At 35.5% G+C, this 15718-nt stretch overlaps 1 protein-coding gene, 1 long non-coding RNA gene and 1 other non-coding gene across 3 annotated transcripts; 1 reads left to right on the top strand and 2 right to left on the bottom strand.

The window, feature by feature from the left end:
- Positions 1-3207: 3207 nt before the first annotated feature.
- LOC137711303 (uncharacterized) lies at positions 3208-6625 on the bottom strand. The gene is made up of 4 exons (XM_088695221.1): positions 6146-6625; positions 5518-5738; positions 5246-5302; positions 3208-4750 (listed from the first exon to the last, which is right to left on the bottom strand). Exons 1-4 carry the CDS (start codon positions 6623-6625, stop codon positions 3208-3210), a joined length of 2301 nt encoding a protein of 766 aa, XP_088551347.1.
- Positions 6626-12464: 5839 nt separating this feature from the next.
- On the bottom strand, positions 12465-12597 carry LOC137711796 (U6atac minor spliceosomal RNA). The gene has a single exon (XR_011065141.2). It is a non-coding gene; the product is annotated as a U6atac minor spliceosomal RNA (small nuclear RNA).
- Positions 12524-13672, top strand: LOC148696454 (uncharacterized). Its single transcript, XR_015963695.1, has 2 exons — positions 12524-13279; positions 13437-13672. It is a non-coding gene; the product is annotated as an uncharacterized LOC148696454 (long non-coding RNA).
- The last annotated feature ends 2046 nt before the right edge of the window (positions 13673-15718 follow it).

Genomic DNA, 15718 nt, shown 5'->3' with positions numbered 1-15718 from the left:
GATTCGTGTTGTCTTCCATAATAAGATTGATTTTGAACCTATGGGAGAGTTGGATATTTTCATGTTAGGCAATCATTATTGCTATTAACATTCTTAAAGTACAGATTGCCAAAAGCATGTTAATAACAAATTAAGACAAAAAACCAATGTCCCTATAGACAACACAACAAATGAAAACAAAGTTTACTCAAACGAAAACGGTTTCACAAATCTCACATTTCTCCTTTTTTCTAGATGGGATGCACACTAATTGCAAAACCATAACATAACATGTGCTCAAATAAGAGTCAATTCAAGAGGTTGTAGATTGAGTCATGAAGTATAAAGATAAACCAAAAGACTTTAAATGACTAAGCAACTTAATATAACAGTTAGATGTAAAACAGGTGCAAAAGGAGATTACCATGGTTCATGATAATTTGTTTAACAAACCACGTTCATTGCACTCAACCCATCCAGAAGTTTTCTTGACAGCTCTATGGCAGGACGGGCACGACTTGTACCACCAACCCCTAGTCAAATTGAATCCAACAATAGTCGCTTCGAATGCAAAACTTGCATTTTGTTATGGAATCACACGGCTTTTAAATAATAAAATACATTTAATCATCACCTTGTAAACATGGAATATAAATGCATAAAGAAAAAAGCAAGAGATAGCCAAGGATGAAGCACCACGAAAATTTTATTGTTAAAAAGATGTGATTTTTGTTAACAGGTTGGTGATAAGAGACTAACCTTGTGTAAAGCAGGATCAAGTAGAAGCAACTCATCAATCGTTTTGGACTCAAAATTAGGACTGATAACACGGTCTGCATACATCTCAGCTGAGGTGCACAGGATTCGAACAAGTGGTCTTAGATGCTCAAACTTGTGTCGTGCATGTTTAGGTTGAGAAAGATCAATTGAAGAAATATAAACGGCAAAGTTATTAAAGGAGGGTTGTCAATTTACTTTTGTTTGTATTGGAGGGGCTGTGGAATGTTCTAATTGAAAACATAAACAGTTGATTCGGTGCTTCCAACAACAGGGTTTCCTATAGTAGCTAAATAAAGCACATTGATGTATAACCTTGGTATTGTTTGACTTTGAGGCTTGTTAAAGCAACGAAGATGGGTGGTAGAAGGGATTGCATTCCACTGTCCTCAAAACTCGTTGCAGCTTCTCCTTATAAGGTGATCCTAAGTGTTTCACCCCTGTAAGTTTAAAAAAATGTGATGCTTTTTTATACGTCATAAATATAGTGCCATACGTGTAAAGCGTAATTTGAACTTAACGCAAACATGAATGACCTGATATTTTGTAGGTTAAGATTCCTCTTCTTCACAATTCTTTAGTTTTGGACATCAACCTCTTCAATCGGCTGCACAGCCGTTAAGCAACCAAATATATATGCGAATGATATTTAGTGGTGGAAATGATTGCACACCAAAGCCAATGAAAAAAATTATAATAATGATTTTATATGTTAGCCAAGCACGTAAAACTAAATTTGTTACCTGTTAGCTTAACATCTTTGTTGATTCTCTTATGAAGCTGATCAATTTCGATCAAATTGAACCACTGCTTTGGGATCTCCTGGTTTGTTTTGTCAATGGGAACGATTGTGGTTTTCCTATTTAATTCAACCGCAGCAGGATGAGGGACAACTTTGCTTGATGTCCTATTGTAAACAACTCGAAATTAGCTGATCTCATATGCATCGCTGACTCTTAGAAGGTCCAAAAAAAATTGGATGTCTCGAGAGTTGATAGTTGCGTGAAATGCATCCCCCTATTAGAAGGAGAAAATTAAAATAAGACAGATTATTAAATGAGCGGGCGAACATTTAATGCATGTGGTTTAATAAGCTAAAAAATAGTGAGGACATCACAATTGTGGCTACAAAGACAACATGTAAGATAAAATACACCATGATAGTAAAGAATGCTTTATGAATTAAAATGACAGCAACTGAAGCAACCTTGCAAATGAACTTTTAATTATATTTTTATGGGTAAAAAAAGAAACAAAACAAATTAAGAAAAAGAAGAATTGATGGTTTCAACTTAGTTTCGTTTGCATATTTAAAAAAAACTTGTTTAACCAGAATAAAATATAATCTCTGTAGTGAAATGGAGAGAGAGCAAAAGTGCCAATGACATACAATAAATTTTTTTTTTGCAAGAACAAAATTTGTTGTACCAAGAACATGGCGTGCACACTTGGATACATAAAAATGTAAGCATCTTACGATAATGAAAAATGTCCAAAATTATCAGCTATTTATCGACAAACACACAATCAAGACTTTGAGGCTGATGATCATCTCTGACGGTTTTTGTGATCCACATCTTGCAAACCCTGATTTAGAGCTTTTTGCTGGTTGGTATGGCCTTAGACAATGAATTGGCATCACCTCCATCAATCTAGATAGAAACAAAAATTGAGAAGCAAATTAAATTGAAAACTTAATAAGCTGATTTATCAAAGTGATGGTGGAGTCATGTTTAGAAAAATAAACAAAAGGACAAAATAATAATACAAGCTTATACCTTCATGTAAATGTTTTAAAACATCTTTATAAACTATGTTTTTTGTATAACCACAAGGCATGTCAGAATGATGAGCAATAACAATTTTTAGACCTTTTTTTGAGGTGACTATGGACATCGCAACATATAGTTGCATGTGAGAAAAAATAGGCTGAGATAGATACAAGCCAACAATTTTCAAGGATTGTCCTTAGCTTTTGTTGATTGTCATCGCATAACAAATTTTTAGAGAGAACTGTTGCCTTTGTAGGGTAAAGGGAAATTTGTTCTGAGATGATTTAGTAATTATCCTGGGGATATAAACTCTTTCACCGATGTTGCTTTCCATAATTATTTTTGCTTGTATAATTCTATCGTTTAATTGCATCACAACCAACCGTGTTCCATTACACAACCCAGCACATTGGTTTAAATTCTTGATCAACATCATTGGGGTTCCAACTTTCAAAACCAACTTATGGTGTGGCAAACAAGGTAAATCAAGTTGGTTCAGAAATTTCATTGGATAAAGCACATCTAAATTTTCTAAATTTTCTGTTGAAGAAGACACCGAATCAAAACTAAGATATGTACGACTTTCATCGGGCACGATACCCAATAGAAAGTCGTTTATTTCAGTGGCAATATCATTACACGGTTTGACAACAACTCTTTATTTCAAATATGGCACATCTCAAAAATTTGTTTTGGAATTGGTATACACAGATGAAACCGTGGCTTTGATGGGATCTTCTTCAAAATGAATAAGCAATTGTTTGGGAATTTGAACCCAACAACTTTCTTCATCAGTTGAAGATAAAGACCTGGCAATAGTACCGTTGCCAATGTCTAATATCCACTTTCCAAAATTAGCAAGTTCTTGTCTTTCCCTTTTGTCTAAACCTGTTTTTGAAAGTCTCATGTTTTGCTTCAAAAAGAATATGGTCAAATAGGGCCAAAGATATGAACTCGTCAATGAAGCTTCAACAACGTCGGCGACACTTCCATTCGGAACAACAGGAATAATTTGCCTGAAATCAGCTCCAAAAAGAATCGGCTTATCCCAAAATGTCAAATGGTCAAAACTTGGTTTTGACCTTTTAATAACATCACAAAGGGATCTATCTAGAGTTTCAAAATATCGTTTATGATTCATGGGGGCTTCATCCCAAAGAATAAGAACAACTTCAGTAATTAGTTTTGCAAGATGTGTCCTTTTTTTTATTTCACAAACCGAACAATCTGTGATGTTGATAGGAATTTTAAATCTAGAGTGAGCCATTCTTCCACCAGGAAGCAAAAGGGAAGCAATTCCAGATGAAGCAACTGCTAAAACAATTTGATTTTGGAATCTAATTTTAGCTATCATGGTGATCCACAAAAAAGTTTTGCCTGTCCCACCATGACCATGCACAAAAAACAGGCCAGATCTGTTATTGTGAATTGTTTCTATGACACTTTGGTAAACATATTTTTTCTCTTTATTTAACTGGTTGATCAAGAGCAAGTGCTTATGTTTCAGCTTGTCAACATCGTAATCTAACTCTTCCCTCAAACTCCTACTCGCAAGTCTATCCATCATTAAATTGTTTGGCTGTGGTAGGTGATGTTTTGACAAAGAACTACTTGCAGCAACAAACAATTTTTCTAACTCGTACAAAAGTGAATTTCTAAGTTCATCTTGATATTTAGAGACATCTTGCAGGTCAAAAACATTGATCATGTTTTTCAAAATGTCATCACACATCGTCTTCCAATGCTTTTGAAACAAAGTTGATGGATCAACGACATCACAACAGAGAACTAATGTGACAAACAATTGCCTAAGTTGAGAGGATGATGCAGTGACAACAGCTTCTAACGTAGCGTTATTCCATTCCCTATCATTACCTAATAAACCAAGAGAGGTGCATGCAACTCGGAATGTGGGTTGAAGAATGCCATCGACGATCCTCAAATGGTCAAATCCAAAGCTGCCTTCTTGGTAATTTAGCAGCAACCTCAAGTGATATAATTCACCGGGAGTAGGGTGAACATATGCAACCCTACCTAGAGATCTACCTCTTTTTCTACGTGACCACTGTTTCTCATCATTTTTCCATACATACTTGGTAGGAAATTCAGCGTAAGATAACTCACGTGCATTAGGGTCTTGGACATTGGTTTGAAACCATTGTGTTAACATTGTGCTTTCAAGATTAGGATGGTTAACAACATGGTTGAGATCATCGGTCTCTCTAAAAACAACATTTTGGTCATATGGAAGATGTATAGACAACCTCTCAACCAATGGTTCTCTAAAATGAATGTGAAACTATAATAATCTCCAAAGGGCTTCATAAGGGCATAAGTATCTACAGTTTAGATAAGCTACAATCTCATCAAACTCCTAATCCTCAAAAACAGCTCTAGTTCGATCAACACCTTTAGTTATGTACTTAAAAAGATATTTAATGAGTGTTGATTGATAACATGATTCAACGTTTATATGTGCTTAATACTTCAATAATAGCTCACGATTGTAAGGGACAACAAATGCATTATCAAGCTTGATGCCATTTTTTTGAACAAACAGATTTTCTGCATCTTAACGCCTATACTTAACGAAACCTTTGTAAAAAAAAGTGGTTTCACTTATGAAAGATTTAGGATTTTTTTTTTTTGAACACTTGTTTTCTTTCATGCAAGGCGAAAATTTATTCGCAATGCCACATAGACCGTGCATCATGTACTGTGAAACTGCATCATACCCAGCCTTGTCACATCTTTCTTTAGGAATCTCAGCCGAACTGATAGAATCAACATCATAAGGAGAATGACACTTATAATGTTTTTTGACCCAGAGCAAGATAGGACAATGAGGAAGACCTCTTTTTTGGAACTCCACCATGTAAAGACTATTTATCAAAATAGAATGTATAGACATCAAAACCATAGACTTTTTAGACTTGCAGCGAGAAGACATAAACAAATAAAAGGAAAATTTTGGTTAAGAATAACTTACTGACCAAATTCGATTTCGCCAAAAGGTTTTCTTGATTTGAGGTATTTAATCATATAGTCAAGCTTTGCCTTAAAAATTCTACAAATTAGATATGGTCTGTCTTCAGCTTTACAACTGGGTTTATCACGCATATCTTTAATAATTTCAGGCCATATAGCATTACAGGTGAAAGTGATAAATAAATCAAGATTTCCAGACTGGCGACATATAGCCATGGCATCCTGATAATTATTTATCATATATCTAACACTGCTAGTAAACGAAGTTGGCAGAATGATTGTTTTGCCAATAGCAGAACTAGTTGCATTTTTTGCTTTAAGCGGTTCATGAATTCCTTTAATTCCTTATGTTATAAAAGAATCTTGATTTGCTCTAATGAAATCTAACCTATCTTGTTCAAGCGTCGCATATGCATTAACCAAGTATTGTTGAAACAATCTGCTACCTTTTAACAGGGTGTCACTATGTCCTGGTCTATCTTGAATTTGATAACAAAAAAAAAGCTCTCATTGATACCCTGCTGCCATCCTTCGTTTTTTTTCCCCCTAAAATTGGGATTCCAAGGAAGACCTTTCCTATCGTATGGGAAAAGAAGGGGATATTGAAGTGTCATGTACTTAGGATGTACCTTTGTGATTCTTTGTAGGTCATCAATCTTATGCTCCACAACAATATCTCTTTCGGTGTGAAATTGACCAATGTCGCCAACTATCAACCCACATATCCCGTCACATGCCGACAAATTGTAATGCACATTACAGTTGCTCTGTGCACCATACAAACGCTGCCTTAAATTACTTGTGGACCCTTCATCAATCCTATCCACAGCGAGCCTAAAAAGCTTAACGACCTCATTACACTCGTCTAGCATTTCGATGAGGCCACCAACAACCTGCTGATCAAGTTTTTCAGATGCTTCTGATCCATTGAAACAATTGATATGATTGTTGACTTCATTTTGAGTGTCATAAATGTACAGTTGTACAAATTGAGGATTGTCACCTTCTGGAGGCAACAAAGAACCCATCAAATGATGCACTTGACCATTAATCTTAAAAACATATGGACCCCGACCCTTGTTGATTGATGGATCAACTTTGGCCCCCATTGAAGTTAACACCATCATCGAATTATACGCTCTAATATTTGTTTTGAAGTTCAAAAAGGTTTGAGAATTTGTAGGGTTTAATAAATGCTCCAAATAAGCAAGATTGGGTTTAGCCCGTGGGAATTGTACTTTTTGACTCATGCAACACGCAGTAAACTGTGGGGTAGAAACAAAATAAATATGCTTAGTATGGTTCTTCAAAATAGAGCACTGCAATACTGACATTGGCAATTTCTTAATCCAAAATCAACATATTCAGATCAATTCCTATAAAAAAAACAAAGATTAATAGAAGCATAAATCAAACCAATTGATATAAGTTTATCAACGAAGAAAAGTCAAATTTTAAAAGCAGCAAGAGAACGCAAAAAAAAAGTCATATCGATAGATTGTATACTTTTTTTTTTTTTTGATAAGTGGCCTGCCCGGTGATGAGCGAGTTCGCAATAGAATGAGCACTTTGAGCAACTTTGGCTAATAGACTGTGCACAGTGGCACAATCATCAAGAAAAATAGGAATAGAAATTCGATGAGAACTCGTCCCAGCTTCCAAATGTGAGGCAGAAACATCATTGATGGGAATGTTTTGTTCAAAAATTGATGCAAAATTTTTGGGGAGGGTTGCTTCCATTGTTTAAAAATAGCAAAGAGCTTGAAGTATTGTTATATTCATCATTATAACTGGTGGGAACATCTTGCAACACCAAATCATTCAGATCAATGGCTGCAACAGATGCAGGCAAATCGAGATGCTGAGTTCCAGTGCCATTCCTAGCTACCCCTATTCTTCTAGACATAAATCTACATAGATGGAGCAACTATGTTAACCACATGAAATGAGCAACAAACCATAACCCATTAAAGCAGGAGGTTTTCAGAACCATGAACCCATTGTAAACATAACAGTAACAACATAACCCTAGTTTTTTTTTACGGAATAACAAAGAATAGAGACATTTGATCTACAGTTGTTTCCTTAGATAACGTTGTTTCTTAGTGCAGGACAAAAAATGAACAAATAAAGCAAATTACGATAGCAAAAAATGTGCGATAAAGGTAAGTAGCAAAAGATGAAATAACGACGCTACCATGATCCAAAAAAGACATGCATCGACGATCGAACTTCTTCTAGACATAAATCTACATAGATGGGATAAACCACACGACAATGGTTTATTCTCTAATAAAAGCAATAAGACGGCGAATCAACTATGTTAACCACATGAAATGAGCAACAAACCATAACCCATTAAAGCAGGAGGTTTTCAGAACCATGAACCCATTGTAAACATAACAATAACAACATAACCTTAGTTTTTTTTTACGGAATAACAAAGAATAGAGACATTTGATCTACAGTTGTTTCCTTAGATAACGTTGTTTCTTAGTGCAGGACAAAAAATGAACAAATAAAGCGAATTACGATAGCAAAAAATGTGCGATAAAGGTGAGTAGCAAGAGATGAAATAACAACGCTACCATGATCCAAAAAAGACATGCATCGACGATTGAACTTCTTCTCGACATAAATCTACATAGATGGGATAAACCACACGACAATGGTTTATTCTCTAATAAAAGCAATAAGACGGCGAAGCAACTATGTTAACCACATGAAATGAGCAGCAAACCATAACCCATTAAAGCAGGAGGTTTTCAAAACCATAAACCCATTGTAAACATAATAGTAACAACATAACCCTAGTTTATTTTACGAAATAACGAAGAATAGAGACAGTTGATCTACAGTTGTTTCCTTAGATAACGTTGTTTCTTAGTGCAGGACAAAAAATGAACAAATAAAGCGAATTACAATGGCAAAAAAAGTGCGATAAAGGTAAGTAGCAAGAGATGAAATAACGACGCTACCATGATCCAAGAAAGACATGCATCGATGATCAAACGTGTAAACCAAGAAAAGAGTAGATTAAAAAAAAATTTGATGGTTCTTTAAAGAGGCAGAATTCTAACCGTTGTAGACACGGAAGCGCAGCTACGTATGGATGGTAACGAAGAACAATGCAGGACCCCAATGATAAGAACCGAACCTAGAGAAAAAGGAAGACAATATATAAACACATATATAATTGGAGAGAAAAAAAAGGTGAACAAACATTGAACAAAAAAGGCAAGTCACGACTCTATGCCATTGGTTTTGCAAGACATGCTTGCATAAATTTGACAGAAAGAAACAAATTATTTAGGCTCGATTCACTTTAGATCAGTAAACTGTGCTAGATGAAAAGCGCACAGTTAACAGTCTAACCCGTTTATTTAAAACAACATAAAGGATATGCATAAAAGATTGTGCCTTGCACATGTAATCAACAACAAACATAGAAAGTAGTTGTCAAGCATCATAAAGGATATGCATCAAACGCTTTCAGGCTAGAAAAAAACAATGTATTACCTGAAACAGAGATGACTAGGATTTAAAACGTTCAAATTTTCTCCTTGGTTGACTAATGAGATGCACCGAGAAGAACAAATGATCTAGAATCACAACCAATCTAACAATAAGAAAGCATACAACACAAAACAATAACAACAGGCCAAAACAGTTTTGGTTCATCCAAGAACAGGCTAAGAGGATTAAATAAATCATCAAAGATTGCAACAATGAGAAAGTCGAAAGATGAAAGTTTGCATTTGCTAGGCTTGATCCCATAGACGTTGTAAAAAAATGTTCACTAAATATATTCAAGGAAATCTAGAAATCAATGATGCAATTCCATCGGTTGGGATAAAATACATTAGGCTGGAATCTAAGTCTCAAACTAATATTTGTCCATCACACATGATCCATAAGATTCTCAAGTTCCATTTCAATTTTCATCATTCATAAAAATCAATATTTATCATGCTTATTATATTATTCGTTTCTTAACTCGGAAAAAAAATAACAAAAAAATATTCATTTTCCAAAAAAAAATAAAAATAAAGTAAAATAAAGTCATATGATTAGGTAACAATAATGCCATTAAGGAGGTATTGTATCGAAAATATCTTAAGCACACCTAAATTTCACGTAACGATGATATACTCCCATCATCATTGAGTGAGAGCGAGATCAAGATGAAACATCACCGTTGTAGATATGTGCTAGCTAGAAACTCTTTAAATTTTTAGCTTGTCATTTTTTTTTATCAAAGGTAGATATGTGCCATTAGCTCATCCATAGGTAGACTAATTCTAATTAGTTACATGATGCAATTTCTATATACTTATATGAAGGGAAACAGACGGAGTATGTAGAAACAAATTCGTAGTACAAGGACTAAGTAAATCTAACCAACAACTATTACTCAAACTGTAAAGGCAACATATGAGTTTTTTTCACTTCAATAGAAGCACCAGAGTCAGTTTTTTATATGCATTATGAGAAAGAATTCATCATGGCACAAAAACTCATAGATTAAAGGAAAGACAAAAAAAGTAAGAGGCACACAATTGAATCTCTTCATCATCGTGGGGTAAAACTCTAGCTAAAGAACCTAGCGCATCTACTTGGGGGATAGCCAAGGCAGCAGAAGAAACTACTCCAGCATAGTGGACAAATATTACTAGAGAAGATGCTACCTCTACCTAGGGGTAAACTGGAGAACCTACCACATTTGCTTGGGGGGCAAATAAGGCAAGTGAAGATGATATACCATATTGGGAGAAAACTCTAGCTAAAGAAATATCCACATCCACTTGGGGGAGAGATAAGGCATCAGAAGATATCGCTCCTGCCTGGGGGAAATCCAGAGAGAACACGGAGAAAGTTTTCTCAGTTTGTAATCTAAAAATACATAACACAACATGAGGACCCTTACATCACTTGAAAGTGCATCCGAAGCGTGAAGGCTGTTAGCGATCTCTACCTTACCAACCATTCTTGCAAGGCACAATGTTGTCGCTGCAATCATGCCTCACTCTATCTGTGCCACTCTGTTTGGCTTCCTAACCTATGTCTACCAGCATTGTGCACACTACACAAAAAGAAGGAGGCCACGACCGTTGCCATTTTGCACGCCCATCGACACGACCACAAACCATTACCATTAATCACACTACCTAAGCACACTTCACCATCCCTAAACCACCCTCTGCAAACCACACTCACCCTTTCTATTTTCAATTCTTGCATTTCTTGCACGATATCCATATCTTCCATATTCTAATAGTTACATACCAACCGAGAATATCAATATAAATCCCCCACCCACCCCTTCTTCCTCAGTTGTAAAATCAACCCACAAACCACATTAACCACCATAATTTTTAAGAAGCCAAATATGGCCGAAAACAAAGAACTCGCATAGCATAAACATCCACACAAATAGAATTCTTAGGGAGTGAGGAACCAAGTAAAATTTTTAGAGTTAAAAAAGAGAATAGAATATTCACATAAACCAACTAAAGGTGCCATTGGAATACAAAGCCGTTAGCAATCTTGCTGCATACATGGGCTTTGTTCAGTATGAGACGACATAAGCAAACAAAATATTTGTTCATAAGAATGGGCTGCTCACAAAGAAAACCAAAACATCAACACAACAACCGCCTTAAAAGTGTATAACCAGCAAAGAAGCATTGGTCAATGCATCCTATCAACAACAGCAGAAATGCCATAAAAATATAAGCAGACAAACATAATCCCAGTACGATGAGGTTGTTGCCAGCAAAAAACATTCATAAGTGAGAAAGAAGTGTACCAAAAAGGTGCAAAATAGAGTATTAACAACACTTTTATCTTTAGAACGGTAAAAAGATCACTAAAAAACATTAATTAGCAAGATAGAAATGTACCAAAAGGTGCAAAAAAGAGTATTAACAACACTTGATGTTTACAATGGTTAAGGGGTTCATTGTTTACATTATTGCCCTTATGACCAAACAAAAAAGTTTACACTACCCTTATTTTATCTAAGACCCATCTCGTCTCTATACATTTAAAACCCAAAAGGCCGTTGCAGTGGAGGCAAGCAAGAGCAACAAAACTCCAACCTTCTTCCAGCGACCAAACTTGTAGATCCCACTGAAAAACCCCAAAAATTGTCACAAAACATTTTCATCCATTGAAACTTTTTCTTTCGGCGGATTACTACAATTTGCAGGTCGATACATAGTATGGACCACCAACTTGTTTTGGTTTGCACCCTTACCATAAACACGCAAACCCATCCTTGTTTATTCTATTTTAACTGCTTTCTTTGTACCAGGTCCCGGGGTAGTGTTAAAATACCTCACTATTGTCCCTCGATTTCGTTCATCGTTTCGAGCCTTAACCAATTCCCTTAAAATTTTTACCAAAACTCCTCCTAGAATCTATTGTTCTCTTCGATCAATCTCGTTCACCATTTTATTTACCCTGAATTAGAAATTAGATATAGCATCAATATTGATGTTTTTTTTTGAAATATCTTGTAGCTTGTAGGTTAAAGAATAACACTGTCATAAATGTTTAAAACTCAAATTAATAAGCCAAGTGTACAAGAGCTCACAAAAGTTAGATAATTATTAAAGAAAACACAATAAAAAAGCATTTCGACAGTGTTGTAGATCAAATTTTGAAGTGATAGCCGATAAAGAAGATAGATAACCTAATTATTTATGAGTTAATGCATCTTGCAGTTTGACTGTAAAGGTGAATTAACGGTTGATTTTTAATTTGGAAACGAAGACAAAAAAATTGGGTTATTTTGATGGACAAGAATTGTCTGCGCTTCCGTGCCCTCCTGTTTTGTGTGGTCACGGTTAAGCTCAATCAATATTTTATATTGTTATTTTTATAGAGATAATAAAATAAAAATAAATAGTAATATAAAATGTTAACGTGACTTACCGTGACCACACAAATAGGAATGCACGGAAGGACAATCCTTATCCTATTTTGATCCACTACAAGGGTGGGAAACAGGTGAGCTCGAAAGCTGTTCCCGTCCCTGTCAAGGGAGATGCCAACCATCTCTCCTTTTTTCAAACACAGGCATGTTTGGGAGTGGAAGCTACATGAACAAGAAAAGACTTCGAAGTCTCGCCGATGTGGGCCAACAGATGCTTATCGGATTTGAGGGTTGGTGGTACCGCTATGGTTGGTTGATGCCAGATCATTCAATAAAGTGCAAAACAAATGGCAAGGGAGGATGGTTTTAAACACTCACGGCTTCTCTTTCACTCAAAGCCAATCTTAAAAGTTTTTCTTTCTCATCCACCGACCGCAGTCACTAAAATTTCTTCTTTCTCAGCCGCCGCATTATGTCTTTCCCCAATCTTAAATATATCTCTTGTTCTCGACTGTTTTGTGACTCGGTGTTCTTTGAACTTTGTCTCAGTATATCCTGAACTTGTCCCAGATTTATATTTTCTCTCTCAAAATATCGTTCTTTACTGCGATTCCTCAATCATCTACTTGTTCTACTCAACACTCAACTCATTGGGTGCTTCCTTCGAAAATCACGTCTGACAACACATCTTAGTGGTTGGTAGCTTTTAAAGTGCAATTTGCATTATTTGGTATGATTATGAGAGTACGAGTGCGTGTGGCTTATCTACCCAGTTTTCCATTCATCCATTTAGTTCATTGGTCCTTCTTCTAGGTGGTGACGACTTTGTAGTGGTGGTGCAGTTGGTATGGTGGAGACGGCCATTTCCTTTTTCATATATAAGGTTTTTTGTTTACATATTGCTATATGATGTCTCTTTTGGGCTTATTCATTGTAATTCCTTTATATGAGTTGAACTTTTGTTTAGCTGTTTCGAAATCTCTTCTTAGTTGGTTTTTACTTTGTACTAGCTTTCTTTATTAAAAAAATCTATTTGATAGGAAAAAAACCAGAAATGGTATCGAAGGCGGAGGATAAAGAAGGTACCCCACTACTTATCTATATGGAAGAGCCGATTCTGTGGTGGAGGAGATGAATTTTTCACTCAAGCTTGAACTTGTCTAGAATTTTATTTTTTATTTTTTATTTTGCTTTCTAGTTTGTTGTTTCTTCTCAAAAACCTACAATCGTTATTTTTAAGTTATTTCTTGCTACGATCTGCTGATATTTCTATTCACTTGTAAGTAAAAGGTTTTATGTTTGATTCTTGCTAAGACGAATTTGAACCATATTATTGTTAGCTCATTATGAGGTTAAACCCACATCCTCCTCTTTAATGTAGATAATCTGGTTCGTTTTTAAAAATAAAAATAAAAATGTTAAGCTATTTTCTTTTACTAGCTTTCAAGATGTTCACTGGTAGGAGTTTATATCAAGACACTTGCCCTTTACCTCCTCCAAAACTTGGCCGAAACGGGTTTGGCGGCCTTTTGGGCCAATTTTGTACTTTAAATATCTCATAACTAAAAGAACTCAATAAGTTTGTGGGTCTATTGGCTCAATTTTGTAAACTCATCTCATAACATAAATAAAACCCAAAGGGTTAGAGCCCAACGGCCAGCTAATTTTGAAACTATTTCGGGATTGTTAATCTAACCTACTTATAAATAAAACTCTTTGTCAATCAAATAGGGTGAAAAGACTATTTAATCTTCTATCACATAAAAAAATAAATTATAGGCTGTAATGTAATTTCAAGGGTCAGATTAATTACACTAACACCCCCTGACGTTTATCGAGTTTTCACAAAACTCTTACGTTTGAGACATTACACAAACATCCCCTCAGGTTTTGTTTATAAAGTAACTAATTTACCCTTATTAATTACTTGAAACTAATAAAATAAAACTTTATAATTACATAAAAAATTATAAAACATTAAACATTTTAAGAAAGATAAATCACATTTTACACTCTCGTGTTTGTAGTCAATTACAATCTCATACGACATCTTTAAAACATTTCAATTTTATATTTAATTAATAATAAGAAAACTTATCAAACATTCTTCTCCTACACGAACCCAACAACCCTAATCCCTTTTTCTCTCCACTGTTTATCTCACAAACACTGTGATAGAATCACAAATCTGAGGACTCCATTCAACCTACCAGCAGCAATAGAAATAGCAAATGGAGAAGATGAAGTAGAAGGGAGCAGAGCTCCAATTTATTTTGGGTTTGTAAATTATGATATGTTACAATTCAGGGAACTCAACTTCTTTTATAGACTTTACAACTTTAATGCTAGTTGTTGTTCATTTGGAGTTTTCTCAACAGATGACTTCATCACACAATTGCCTTGCCAGTCAACACGTTGGAGTTGTGGTTCGACGAGACGACAGAGTAGGAACAGAAGGAGAGGTGCTAGTCGTCATAATCGAAGTAGATCGGCTGGAGCAGACGATCTTTCAAACAGAATGTGTTTGGGTTAATATTTGAACATTGGACTTAGATGAAAGAAAGCCCAAGGATGCCAACTAAAAGGGGACTTGCCCGAAGCCCAACACCAAGCCCAGAGGCAAATTGAAGACTTCTCAGCCAAAATGCAAGTCACGTGCTTACTATTGAAGTGACAAGCGATGGAGACTAACCTACTACCAGCCAAATAACACTTTCTAGTGGCATTCCGAGTAAAAAGGCTGATGACTCACTACCCTCCAAGTGCTTTTGGGCAAGAACAAAGTCATAGTAGTTGGGCTAAATCGCCTATAAAAGAAGAAGAGGCCCCAGAGACAAGGACACTCAACCAATCAAACAAACAAACATACAAACTCTGCTCTCAAGCCAGATTTGCATCCAAAAGCTGAAATCAACCCAGATTCAGTCATTTTTTAGTGACAAGCTATCATTTGTCTAGTTTAAAGCTCTGCTACCTCCCTCAGTGGCGTAGTATCAATTCCCTTGTGTAAACTTGTTTACCATCCATCCCTTTTTAGCATATAAACCCTGTAATTTCAAAGAGAAGTAACTGCAAGAACTTCAACCTTGCCATACAAGGTAAAAGCTTACCCGAAGCTCTTTGTTTGTTTGTAAGCTAATAGATCTATTACTTAATGTATTCTCCAGTATGTATTCATATCCACTTGCTTTCCTACTTTAAGAGTCTTATTTGTATCTAGATCTGGTTAGTTTAATGAATATGTCTTCATTAAAAGCAATCTAGGACCAAGCAAATGACTTAAGGGGATCTGGGCTCCATTTATTCGCACATACAAGATTAT

Source organism: Pyrus communis, chromosome 6 (assembly GCF_041283825.1).
Source record: "Pyrus communis isolate YQ-2024b chromosome 6, ASM4128382v1, whole genome shotgun sequence".
Classification (NCBI taxonomy): domain Eukaryota; kingdom Viridiplantae; phylum Streptophyta; class Magnoliopsida; order Rosales; family Rosaceae; genus Pyrus; species Pyrus communis.
The sequence above is the reverse complement of the archived record's forward strand: the minus strand, read 5'-3'. Positions and strand labels throughout refer to the sequence as shown.

Coding starts and splice junctions, on each gene's coding strand:
- LOC137711303 (XM_088695221.1), bottom strand. CDS start 6,625: ATGGGGGCCAAAGTTGATCCATCAATCAACAAGGGTCGGGGTCCATAT. Junction 5,739..6,145: donor ACCTACAAAGAATCACAAAG/GTACATCCTAAG, acceptor AATAATTATCAG/GATGCCATGGCTATATGTCG. Junction 5,303..5,517: donor GGCGAAATCGAATTTGGTCA/GTAAGTTATTCT, acceptor TGATTCTATCAG/TTCGGCTGAGATTCCTAAAG.